The 12686-nt window shown below is 31.1% G+C and overlaps 2 protein-coding genes and 1 non-coding gene across 3 annotated transcripts; all 3 read right to left on the bottom strand.

The window, feature by feature from the left end:
- Window positions 1-909: 909 nt before the first annotated feature.
- On the bottom strand, window positions 910-4563 carry LOC101258790 (secretory carrier-associated membrane protein 2-like). The gene is made up of 12 exons (XM_004248102.5): window positions 4353-4563; window positions 3496-3549; window positions 3310-3372; window positions 3077-3110; window positions 2853-2975; window positions 2613-2675; window positions 2358-2448; window positions 2226-2271; window positions 2066-2133; window positions 1916-1964; window positions 1749-1814; window positions 910-1608 (listed from the first exon to the last, which is right to left on the bottom strand). Exons 1-12 carry the CDS (start codon window positions 4404-4406, stop codon window positions 1522-1524), a joined length of 798 nt encoding a protein of 265 aa, XP_004248150.1. The 5' UTR covers window positions 4407-4563; the 3' UTR covers window positions 910-1521.
- On the bottom strand, window positions 913-1107 carry LOC112940206 (U2 spliceosomal RNA). Its single transcript, XR_003244163.1, has one exon. It is a non-coding gene; the product is annotated as a U2 spliceosomal RNA (small nuclear RNA).
- A 1292-nt stretch (window positions 4564-5855) lies between the features above and the next one.
- On the bottom strand, window positions 5856-10645 carry LOC101259084 (uncharacterized). Its single transcript, XM_004248103.5, has 2 exons — window positions 9280-10645; window positions 5856-6225 (listed from the first exon to the last, which is right to left on the bottom strand). Exons 1-2 carry the CDS (start codon window positions 9577-9579, stop codon window positions 6046-6048), a joined length of 480 nt encoding a protein of 159 aa, XP_004248151.1. The 5' UTR covers window positions 9580-10645; the 3' UTR covers window positions 5856-6045.
- Window positions 10646-12686: the final 2041 nt, after the last annotated feature.

Raw genomic sequence — 12686 nt, 5'->3', positions numbered from 1 at the left:
AAGAAGAAGCAAACATGAGGAAAATGCTACACACAAGTACCCTCTAAACCCAAATAAAGGATGATGTTTACAAGTGGTATTTCACATTGGTTGTGCTCTTCTTGCCCTCTAACACACCTCATTTCCAACCCATCATAGTAGCCCTCATCTCCACCATTTCACACCCTACCTTTCATAAGATTAGCTTAGATCATAGACAAGTACTTCAATATTTTTTTGCTAATATGTCGAACACAAGAAAATAAATAAGAAATTCAAGAAAAACATTCTTCGTACCAAGCACACCCTATGCATGCAGAATTTCTTTGTTGTTTCTACTCTTGATTTTACATTAAAAGAACTACTTGTATTCTTGGAGACTGTATAGACAATTTAGTTTCATAGGCCAAATAAAAAAATATTGAAAAATCATAAAACTTGAAATAATTACATGTTCATATATAAATTCATAGACTGATTATTTTTGTTTGGCTCAGCTTAAAAGCTGATCAAACTAACTTAAAAGCTAGTTTCTGACTTATTTAGCTGTTTGACAATACTCAAAGTAACTTATTTTAAGTTTTAAAAAAACTAATTTTAAGCCAAAAGTTAAAAGCTGGAATAGGAGTGCTTTTTTTTTTTTTAGCTTATAAGTTGTTTTAAGTTGACCATATTTTTATTTTTTTGCCCTTAATATTTTTATACAATCTCCAAATTATTCACATAACCCTAACATCTCTTTCTTTCATTTTTCCCGCTTTTATCAAACCCATCCAAACAGGCCACTAAAACTTTTGCTTGATAATAAATTAGTATATATATAGACAATACATTAATTGTATATTATTTAGATTTTGTATATATTTGTAGTTATTTTGCTTTTATAAGCTAAAGTAATTGCTTAGTTTCCACAAATATTTTTAACTTGAATTGGTGGGGTGCGCCAGGCCTGGGCTGTAGTGCAAAGCCTAGGCGACGCATGAAGACCCAAGTAGCAAGCTACTTTGATGGACCTCCCCCTTAAAAAATTGAGTTAATATCGTGTGAGTCAATGACCCACATATCAGATATTAAACTGATAAGAACAGATACTACACTTGATCTTAGCCAAAAGGCCGAGAAAGGTATACCTTACTCAACTCACAAATCTCGTCTTTTATATTACCTCTCAACTCTCTACTTCTCATTTCCTACTGATGTGGGACGACAAACGCTTAACAATATCTTTTTTTCATTTCGAGGTATATATGTGAGTTCAATTCTCATTGTTGACTGACACCAAACACACACACATTGTACATTCATACAACTTTAATGTACCAAATAACCTTAGTTATGTGAAAAATAGTTTTGAGATTTTAAGAATTAACACAACACTAGTATAGCCAAAAGCCATATTACAACCACTATGTATGTACTTGAGAAGTCACATTAACCAAAAAAAAACCAAGCTTATCTAAAATGGCTAAGGTGTGAGAAGAAACAATGAGAGAACACCACACTTGACAAAAGTTCAAAACTCCAGAAAATTTTCTAGCTCTCTCACATGACTGTGTTAATCGTTGATCTTGCAGCCTCTTTCTTCATCTCCGCGGCTTTTCCACTCCCTCTGAAATACGTGAACACTTGCTGCATATTGTAGATCATGAAAAGGGTCACGTAAGAGCAGAGACGGGTTCAATATCTATTGTATATACATAAAAAAGAAGAAGATATTTTTAACCAAGTGTACACATGAGAGAAAATGACAAATATAATCCGGTCTAAACCTGAATAACCCATATGCTGATCACTGATTCAAGAGCAAAGAGTCCAGCACCAATGAAGTATAATATCTGCAAGTAAAATCAAGGTTTAATGGCTGGATTCGACATTCATCTGATCGCGTTAAGTTGAGAAGACGTTTGATTTGTATGAAAATTCGACATAGCCTTACCCCAACTATCGAATTCCAGCCGATAATATTAATTGCAATTATGAAACCACTGTTGAACCAAAGAATGTAAAAAAGGAGTTAGTCAAAAAGGGCAAGCTGATACAGACACCACGATCATAGAAAAAGGACGAGAAAAAAATCCAAACTTACGTAATGGAATTCTGCCTGAACACGAATGGAGGTGCTGCTGTGGCTAAGACGCAGAATACAATGTGAATCTACAATACATAAACAGACACTCAAACTTGACTTCTAACTGACAAGTAAGTGCAAAAAAATGAAATGAAAAAGACGAAGAGTGTGTGTTCACCGCATAACAAAAGAAAAACCACCCAAAATTCAGCGCGCTATCAGTCCTGCAAACAGAATAGATATGAGAAAATAGTCACGGACATGTATAAGAACATTACAAAATTATGAGAAAACAATAACAATATAATACCTCATCGCGCGATAAAGAGGACGATACCACAAAAAGTAGGCTGATGGAATACCTAAGAAGTAGATAAGACCGAAAAACCATGCGCCAACGTCTATAATGATACATAAAAAGGTTAAGTTAGATAGTTGATTTATACTGATCGTCACTCAACTAACAGTTATTACTATCTCAGAAAGTCGTGTTTAGTTGAGTGACCATTTGAGATATCGACTCTGAAGGATTAAAAAGATTGTAAGATTTTAGTTTCGCAATAACCTCCTCCTTTGATCCACATACAGGCGGTTGACACAATGTTCCATACCATACAACCCGCCAAACCTGCAATTCAAAAAGTTTGAAGTTAAAAGATATCAGAGCAGACAAAGGTCACGAGTTTGAGTCTCACCAATTATGTTTTATCAAAAAAGTAATTTCACGTGCTTGATTCAATGAAAAGAAGAATGAAAGTCAACATGTGAAGGGGCGTGTTGAGAATATTCCTGAAAATCAACGTACCTAACAATGTAGTGAAGGCAACATACTGAATCTTTTGTAGATGGATTGGAATTTCATTCGCGATATCATGATGAATGATTGGGAGGAACGGTGGCCAATTACGATGCTCTATAACAACACCAGCTGTTGAAAGAAGACGGAGAGATCAGATATAAAAGAACAAATTATTCGTCGAATAAAACTTTGATTATTAGCTCAAGAGCTACAATGGAGAAAATGTGTACCTCCTGCTAAAGCTTCTTCTCTCCTTCTCACATCCTGTAAGAAACAGAGAATTACTACTGCGTAAACTTCTTTTAATGTGACGGATCAATGTGTCCAGACTCTACAAAAATGTTGTCATACCAATGTCGGATTCTCTAAAATGCACTACTTTAAGAGAATCCGACACGCACACATGTTGCCATTATAGAAGAGTCCAAGCAACAAAGCTATATAAAGTGCTAGGCAAGCCTACCTCTTCTCTTCTTTTCAGATCAGTCTCTCTAGCTTGTAGGTCCTTCTCTTTCTTCTTCAAATCCTGAATAGTTACGCGAGTTAAAAAGGGATCATTAAACTGTAGTCTCACAATGAAACACACGATTACTGTGTTCATTCGTAAGCTAAATATACAAAGTTCAAGTTGTCAACTAACTAATCTCACCTTTGCACTATCAAGAGGAATATCGACTGTTGAAGCACGAGCGGAGCTCCCATTCTGAACATTTTAGTAAGTAAAATGATGCATTAGCAAGGTATGCAATGAAAGTAAAGAAGCTCCTAATTAAGGGCAACCCGATTCACAAAGCATCCCGTGTTTACACAGGGTCCGAGGAAAGACACACCTGAAGGGAGTTTAATGTAGGCACAACTACTATGAAACAAGCATTAATTACTTATTCCATTGCTCGAACCAGTGACCTAGAGGGCATACAGGGGACGACTTTACCATTACTCCAATATCGTGTTGTATAAGGTTCATTAAAGAGGGAAACACTTCCTATCAAGATTTTTTCCATTCCAGGGCTCGAAAACAATAGATTTTCAAACAAAAAATGATTTTTTTTTAATAAAACAATATTTTAACTCCATGGGCATTTAACAAGACAAAAGGGCAACCATAAAAAAAATGAAAACCACACCACCAACATGAACAACACTTTCCTCTAAACTACAAATCAAAACAACAACAATGTATCAAAATTACTCAAAAGCGGGGGTAGAGTGTACAAACACCTTACAACTACCTCGAGGAGGTAGACATGTTGTTTCCAAAAGAACCTCAGCTCGAGTAACGAACATCATAGCATCTAACGGAACAATACAAAAGTAAAGAGGACATAGAAAATAATAACGAAAAACATAACATACCAAAAAGGGGGCAACAACCATATATAACCAAATAATGTGATAACTGAAACACAATAATTGAACGAGGAATAACAAAGACAACTACGAGTCAAATGCAAATACTATCAGAAAACAGATACAATGCATTCATCTATCGTGCTAGAGACATACCGCAAACGGATTTACATTAGCTTCTTCTGCAAAAGGATTATCATTAAAGGCCATTTTTTTGTTCAATAATTAAAAAAAAAAACTCTATGCTCTTAAAAGCAAACCCAAAAAATGCAACAGAAATATATAAATATATGCAAATAATAATAATAATAATCTGTAGCACTAATTGGGGATGTAGAAAATGTGCATTGATCACACAATGCACAATTATTATTGAATTAAATTAAGAGTCATTAGTGAATATTTGTTTTCTTTGTAATTTTCTGTTATGAAATTTTTGTTTATCATTCATTTGGTCATTTTTTTGCCTATTTTTAAGCAGAATAAATTGGGGGAATTTATGTATGAGAAAAAATGTATGAAGGTATTTGCGGGTGTTCACAGGAAAAATTTTTGGAGGGATTTATGTAAGTTTGAAGATTTTGGATAAGTTTGATTAGTTGAGATGTGTGAGACTCACCTAATAATAAAGTTAATTAATTAATACCTATAAAGATTTTATCCTTCGTTGTTATTGTGTATATTAATTGTCGCTAAAAGATGTTTTGTTGTAGTATGAGATAGTGGCAAGGTCTGTGTACAGTCTATCCTCACGACACCAAGGCTTATGTTTAGCGGCAATTGATTAATGAGAATAACTTAATTATAACTAAATATGTATTTTTAGCGGTAATTAGTACTCTTTGTAAATGTCCCTAAAACCTTCATCCACATTGGATCGGATGAGAATTAACTAATATTAGTAAAGGTTTTAGCTCCCTAATTTGTTAATGTATATATTTATCGACACTAAAAGTTATTTTTACCCTAGTGCCTTCGTAGACACTCTTAATTAGTGGAACTTCATAGAGTATGTTGTTGTTGTTCCGACACATCCAATCATGGAATTGTTGGTTCGAATCACCAAGAGAGTAGCTCTTAAGGAGGGACAAAAGAAAAAATGTCTTAGTTTGATTGGACGAAATTTAATGAAAAAAATTCGAGTAATCATATCTTAAATATGTGTGTGATGTACTAAAATGTTCTTTGAATCTCTTTTGCTAATAAATTATAGGGTAAAACCTCAACACCAACGCAAGGGCGGACCTATAGTGGGTCAAACCCACTTCACTGAAAAATACTACAGTATATATACGTATGTTATATCAATTTTTAAATTTTATATGTATATATATTAACTTTTGATCCCACCGACACAAGTGTGACCCTTGACAGAATGTTAAAAAGGGTTCAATTTTTCTATCCAACCTGAGTTCGAATTCCGTCACTGCACCGACACAAACAAAGATCAACACTTGAAGGTAGGAGGGAGAGATCATTGGATTCAACTTCCATTGGTGATAACAATTCCTTCTTGAAAAACGTATATACAAGACGAAAAATACTTTTATAATAATAATAAAAAAAATAGTTACTTAATCCTTTTGATTTCTTTGTGTTTTTACTTCTTTTATGTTTTAGAACAACTTACAAAAATCCTAGTTCCATATAAAGAAGGGGTTGGAATAAGAAAGCCAGTGTTCAAATCATATTACACTATAATGTAAATACAATAACAAGTTCCTCAAGGTTAAAAAGCCCTCAAGTTTTAATGTATGAGTGGACATTTTTCCTAACAAATATCTACTTACACATAGAGTTTTTTGTGATTGTGACAACCATAAATTTCAATGTCATATCTGTATTGTTGTCAACTGGAGCTATGACTAGTAGAAGTTGAGGCTGATCTTGAAGGAGACGCGTCGTTTTGGTGATGAAGGGGTTGAGATGTAGATTCCATAGGAGAAGGCGCGGGTACAGGATGTGCGATGAAGGTAGGAACTTCTTCCCCAGGCATCAGTACTGATACTCCATTCACGTAAAAAGTCATCTGTAAGTATTAACAGAAGAACATTATATAGACGTCTCCACATATGTAGCTTAGAATCATCAACGAAAGAGAATGAAATTTAAGTTATATACACTGTCACTGTCAGTATTAAAATTTCAGCGAAGATAAAAATGACAAAACTATTCGATATCTGCTAGTTGCTAAGGGAAAATAGCAGGTACCTTGTAGAGTTAGTAAAAATACACACAAGTTTAATCGAACACCGCGATTATAAAAAAGAATATTGAATCCCAACATAAGCTCATATGTCATCATGGCCTCCAAAGTCAAAATATGGTGGGATGTCATTGGAAGCTATAGTTTCTCTTTCAACAAGATGCTGGGACAAGAATGACAATTTAAAAAACTATTGTTCTGAATAACTCTTTGTATAAAATAGCATATCATGGGGCTTTAATGTCTTCTAATATGCATAAAAATGGGACACACACAACATGGGCTTCAACTAGAAAAACCTTTTTCTAAAAAGTCTTTTATACTTGGTAGTGTACCATGCAGAAAACACAATGGGGGCCATCATGGCAACCTCTTGTCTAATAAATATTTGGAATGAGATGTTTCCAATAAATTTAAGTTCATTGATAAAAATTATGAGTCTCTTTGAGTTAGCTGATTAAAAATAATCGATAAGTATTAAGGTATTGAAGTTGAATTATGAGTCTCTTTGTCTGCTATGATATTATGTTGAAGCGTGTGACTATTTCATCTAAAAATTTAAGATATTAGAGATAACACATTTTTATTATTTTATTATATCCTCAATACCCTTCCCCACGTTCGGGCCTGATTGTTTTTCATAAGTCAAGCATGTGAAAATTATTTTTGACATGAGTGGCCATGAAATTCACTCTCAGAATCATTGTCTGCTCTAATATCATGTTGAAGCATGTGACTATATCATCTAAAAGCTTAAGCTATTAGAGAAAAGACACTTATATTATTCAATTATATTTTTAATATAATCCTCAACAAATGCATTACCTTTAGAGAATTTAAAATGTACCTGTTCATATTTTTAAAAAGTCCAAATAACATATATCATTAATATCAATATGATAAAAGAATGTTGATCAGCATTTTTTCTGCTAAAATATGTGAAATATTCTTAGAAACTATTTACAAAAAAGTTGGTGAAAAAGGACTATAACTAAAACAATACTAGGGATAAAACTATAAAAAAATTAAAAATAAATTAGAACTAAGAAACTTGAACATAGAACTTAATCACTGAGCCAACTTTTAAAATTCAAAAATACCTTATATAAAAATCATGTATTTTTTTATCGAAGAGATAAAGTGAACATCCTCACCCCCTCTTAAATCCGCCCCTAATCTCATCACCCTATATTTTGTGATAATTGACACATTCTCTTTTCCGATTTAAGCATTTGTTATTCGAAGCTTGTGAGTCTCACTAATTCAGAGTTCCGTCAAATAAATTATGAAAAACTCTTATGTTTAACTAATATAATGTTAATTAACTTTTTCTTTTTTTTGTCTTAGGTTTAAAGTTAGATAAATTGGATCAAAAATTCAAAATAAATTTTCCAAGGACATGATGATCAAGAATGATTCATTTTTTACTAAGGTCTACAAAATGATAATTATGAACAGAATCACATTCAAATAATACAGCTATAAGTTATTATTGTAATAGTCATAATTATGTGAGACGCAATAATGACAGTAAGAAAAAAACAATTAACTGTCACAAAAAGTTAGTTAGCCTAATCATTGCGGTCCTTGAAAATAAAGTATTCCTATTTTAATTTATGCGTCTTAGTATGATCGAGACAGTAACATAATTTAATATTAAAAAGGCTAAAATATTAACTTATATTTTTTTTTTGTTTATTTTTACTTGTTCATATTTGACTTGATACATCTCTTAAAAGAATATTGATAAAATGATAAATTTATCATATTACTATTTGAATATAATAAATATATTTTGAAATTAATTAAAAACCAAACAATAAATAATTTTTTTAATTTTCTAAATGAACAATTAAAAGTATCAACTCTTTTAATAGGATTTTAACTAATATTTTAAGATTATTTTTTATCATATTAATATGTTAAAAAAATTGCAATTTATAGTACTTTTTATAAAAAAAAATTAATATCTAATTTTTTTTAAAAAATATATAATATCAATATAATCTAAATTAATTTTAAAAATTAATTAAACTGACTCTCAAAAAGCACAGGAAAAACATATACTAATAAATAGCCAAATAAAAATAGACAAAGAGTGTGTAATAAATATTTCAATTCATCTAGGAAATAATACTTGGTTTAATTTTCCATAATTAGTAACTCTAACTTTGGACTTCTCATTTTATCTCAACATCACGATAAATTAAGTTTTAATTTTCTTAATTAAACAAATAAAAATAGATATTTAATGTTTAATATAGGAACAAGAAATAAAAAATGGACCAAGGGTATAATAAACATTTCAATTCATTTATGAAATAATACTTTCTCTAATTTTTCATGTTCAAAATTTCTAAACTTTAAACTTCTCATTTTATAATGATAATGCAATAGATTCTCTTTTATTGTGTTTTTAGCTTTTAAATTTAGTTCAAAACAATAATATGCAACATAATAAAAAAGATATTGATTATTTTTTAAAAAAATTCCACACTTATTTAGTTGAGAAAATTTTTACATAATCAACAATAATAATAACAACAAATTTAATGTAATCTCATAAATAAAATCTAAAAAGATAAAACACATCTAAATCGTACCTCTAGCTTAGTAGATTTTACATAACCAAACCATTTTAATGAGAATGCAAATAGAAAGGAGTAACATATTAAATTACAAGTCCTAATCCAACTCTCGATAATCAATTAACTTAGCTACTAAAACTTCTTTCGTAAATTAATATTAATTTTGATATATGAGAATAAAACATTTCGTTAATTCATAACTTAATTATTTAATTAAATAATATCATATAAAACGAAACGAATTACACACATTGCGTCTAAGTAAAAAAGTGAGAAAATAAAAGCATACCTCAGGAGAAGGATAATCAAGTTTCCTCTGAACTCTCATTTGATCGGAACTATTCCGATCACCACCGGAAGACGACGGTCTTCGCCGGAGAAATCTTTCGAAAATCGCCATTACTAAAAACATAGAAATAAGAATAGCAGTCGCAACGAAACCAAACGATACAGCATTTACAGAGTTGTCAAAGTTTCTCCAGTGATCTCCTTCTAGTTCACCACCACCATTTGTTTCTGCCGGAGCCATACTCGGCGGTGGCACGATTCCCCAAAAATCAATACCACCATTAATTTGTCGTCTTCCCATTGAGTAAAAACAAGGTAATCTCTTTCTGTATCATCACCAATTGACACAAAATGTTAGCTCATTGTTGCACTCTATGTGTTTGATATTTTGCCTGAAAGAACTCAAAAAAAGAGATTGAAGCTACAGTTCCAGAAACAGGTAAAGACCCAGTTTTTCTTTCCTCCAACAAGACTGTAGGAGGTAGTGGTGATGAATTTGAGGTGGGTTTTGTTGTTGCACTCTAACTGTTTGATATTTTGTCTGAAAGAACTGAACAAAGGGTTTTGAAGCTATAGTTCAAGAAACAGAGAAATACCCTTTACTTGGTTGATGAAAATGGAGATGTGGGGAGGTGTAGTGTGTAGTGATGATGGATTTGAGGTGGGTAACTTTCAATGAGAAAAGTTGGTTAGTTTAATTTAGTATTAGCTTGGAAAAGGTAAAGCTTTTCTTGGGTTCTTGTAGAAGTGGACAAAAGAGTGAGGGAGAAGAAAAAGCTTTTAGCTTTGGGATGGGCAAATGGTGGAGGATAAAAAGGAAGACTATAGTAGATAATCAAGGTATAATGACTAGTTTGTTTAGGAAAAATGTTGTTTAATTTGAAGGTATCTATGGTTACTTGGGAAAAAAAAGGGCATTATACATAGATGGGAAAAGGACAAATATACCCTTGGATTATCGCAAATTGTATGTAAATATCCCCATCATACTTTTGAGATATTGTTGTCCCTGCCGTCAGAAAGCTAGAGCACGTACTTCCTTCACTCTAACGGAAGACTAAATAGGGACATGTGGCGCAATCTTATCGGTCGATATGATATTTAATAAGTTGTTGTTAGTGGATAAGATTATGACACGTATATGTCCGTTAGTATAAACGGTATGTATATTCTAGTTTTTGAATGGCATGGCACCAATGTTTTAAAAGTATAACGGAAGATATCCGCATATACCATTTACAATAGTGGATATATTTGTCTTCTGTAACTAAAAAGACAGATAAATATCTTTTGATGAGAATGTAGATTTAGGCACTTCAACTTTTATTGTTGTGTTTTGTGGATATTTGATATTAACATGACACATAAATTCTGAATGTGTTTAACTAATTATTTTATAAGTTGAAGTGTTTAACTGATACAATGTAATCCTAAAGACTCATGATCTATAACACTACTTGATACTTGGTCTATGATACCATCTATAAAGAAGTGTTGTAAGGCCAAACAAATTGATGGTGTGACTACTAATATATATGACGAATAAGGAGATATTGATAAGGGGGAATATATAATCTAATTAATACAATACAAGTCACAAACTATGAACTTTATGAGTACACATATTATGAATTCTAATAATTTCTACAATTTTTTAGAACAAACTTTAGACCGTTGGACATACATAGTTTATAAAGTTCTTTATTAAGATTTTTCATGGAGAAGACATTTTTCAACTACTCCATTCATTTTTGTTGCTAGTTGTTTTATAATCATTATCAACTACCATCTTTTATCGATCACAATGCTATTTTTAATCACAATTATTATAATCGACATTCAGCACAATGACTTATCGTCACTAATAACTGTCATTTACAATTACAATCACCAACCATCGGTATCACAGCTACCAACCATCACCATCATCACAAAACATTATTGATCACCATACTATTTTTAACCACAATTATTATTATACTCGTTTATTACAGCTAGTCGTCACACCATTAACTACTCATCGTTTAAAATTACAATAACCATCACTATCACAACTATCAACAGTCACCATCACCAGTCTTCACTATTAATCATCACAAACATTATCAATTACCATCATTTACCACAAATTACCACCATTCCAATCATTACTGTCAATCACAAGCTACCATCTACAGTCTGCTTTCATAACCATCGTTAATATTAGACATCATCACCATCGGTCATTATATAAAATTTTCTTCAAATTTTTATATAATAATATTTTAATACATTAAATCCATCAACTTTGAGTATTAAAATTCTAAATATAATTTACCCCATAATATTGTACCCAAATCTCCACTACACATCCCCTCTATCACGTAAACCATTTTACACATCAAATCTTTTCAAAAGTACATTAAATATAGTACCCATTTTTGCTCGATCGACTAGATGCCTAGGCCTATATATAATCCCTTAGAATGTGACAAATAATAAGAGACAAATACAAAACTATGTATTAATTAAATAACAAATGAGCATCTCAACCAAGTACTGTTTAATGTTATCGTGACAGGTGCATTATTATTATTATTATTATTATTATTAGAAGAGTGATCTCTCTCAATACTTCTTTGTCGTTTCTAAAATTGTCTTTTTTTGGCACATACTGCAAAGTCAGAAATTTGACAATTGGCTCTCTTTTTCTGGTTCTATTCATCATATTTGACATTATGTTACACCAACCACAATTATTTCGTCATAGATAAAATTATTTCTCTCTTGATTAAAATTTTAATTATTATTTTTAGTACGAAGCGTATCCTTTTTCTAACTTCTAAGGAATTCAGCCCATCCATAATTGCCTAAAATTTGAATTAAATCCTTCAAGGATAAAAAAAAAAGAATAATAATTTAAATTGTTGAATTTCAATCGACGATAGCAAATCACATTGGCATTTGTTTTTGCTTTTAAAATGATGCACATAAGAGGGGAAGAAGATGATGTTTTTTTTATAAACAAATCTTGTTTCTTTTTCTCCATTCATTTTTTAATATATATTCAATAGTATTTTTCTTTTAATTTCAATATTTTGCATGGTATATGTTAAGGTCATAAGATTGAAAAATATTTTAATACACTATATATATTTTTGAAATATGATCACAAAATATAAAAGACGGATTATATTTTTTATAAAGTCGATATTCAATTAAGTTATGACAAATAAAATATAATAGAGGGTGCAGAGACAATTGCACAACCAAAGTTGAAAAATAAGTGATATGTATGAACATTTTCTCCTAACACAATGACATAATAATGAGTTAAACTTTTAATATGGACTTTTCTTTTCTTTAGTTCGATGATATATTAAAAAAATTTCTTGTTATAAAAAATAGATTATTCGTGAGTCAAGTATA

Source organism: Solanum lycopersicum, chromosome 10 (assembly GCF_036512215.1).
Source record: "Solanum lycopersicum chromosome 10, SLM_r2.1".
In the NCBI taxonomy this organism is placed as follows: Eukaryota; Viridiplantae; Streptophyta; class Magnoliopsida; order Solanales; family Solanaceae; genus Solanum; species Solanum lycopersicum.
The sequence above is the reverse complement of the archived record's forward strand: the minus strand, read 5'-3'. Positions and strand labels throughout refer to the sequence as shown.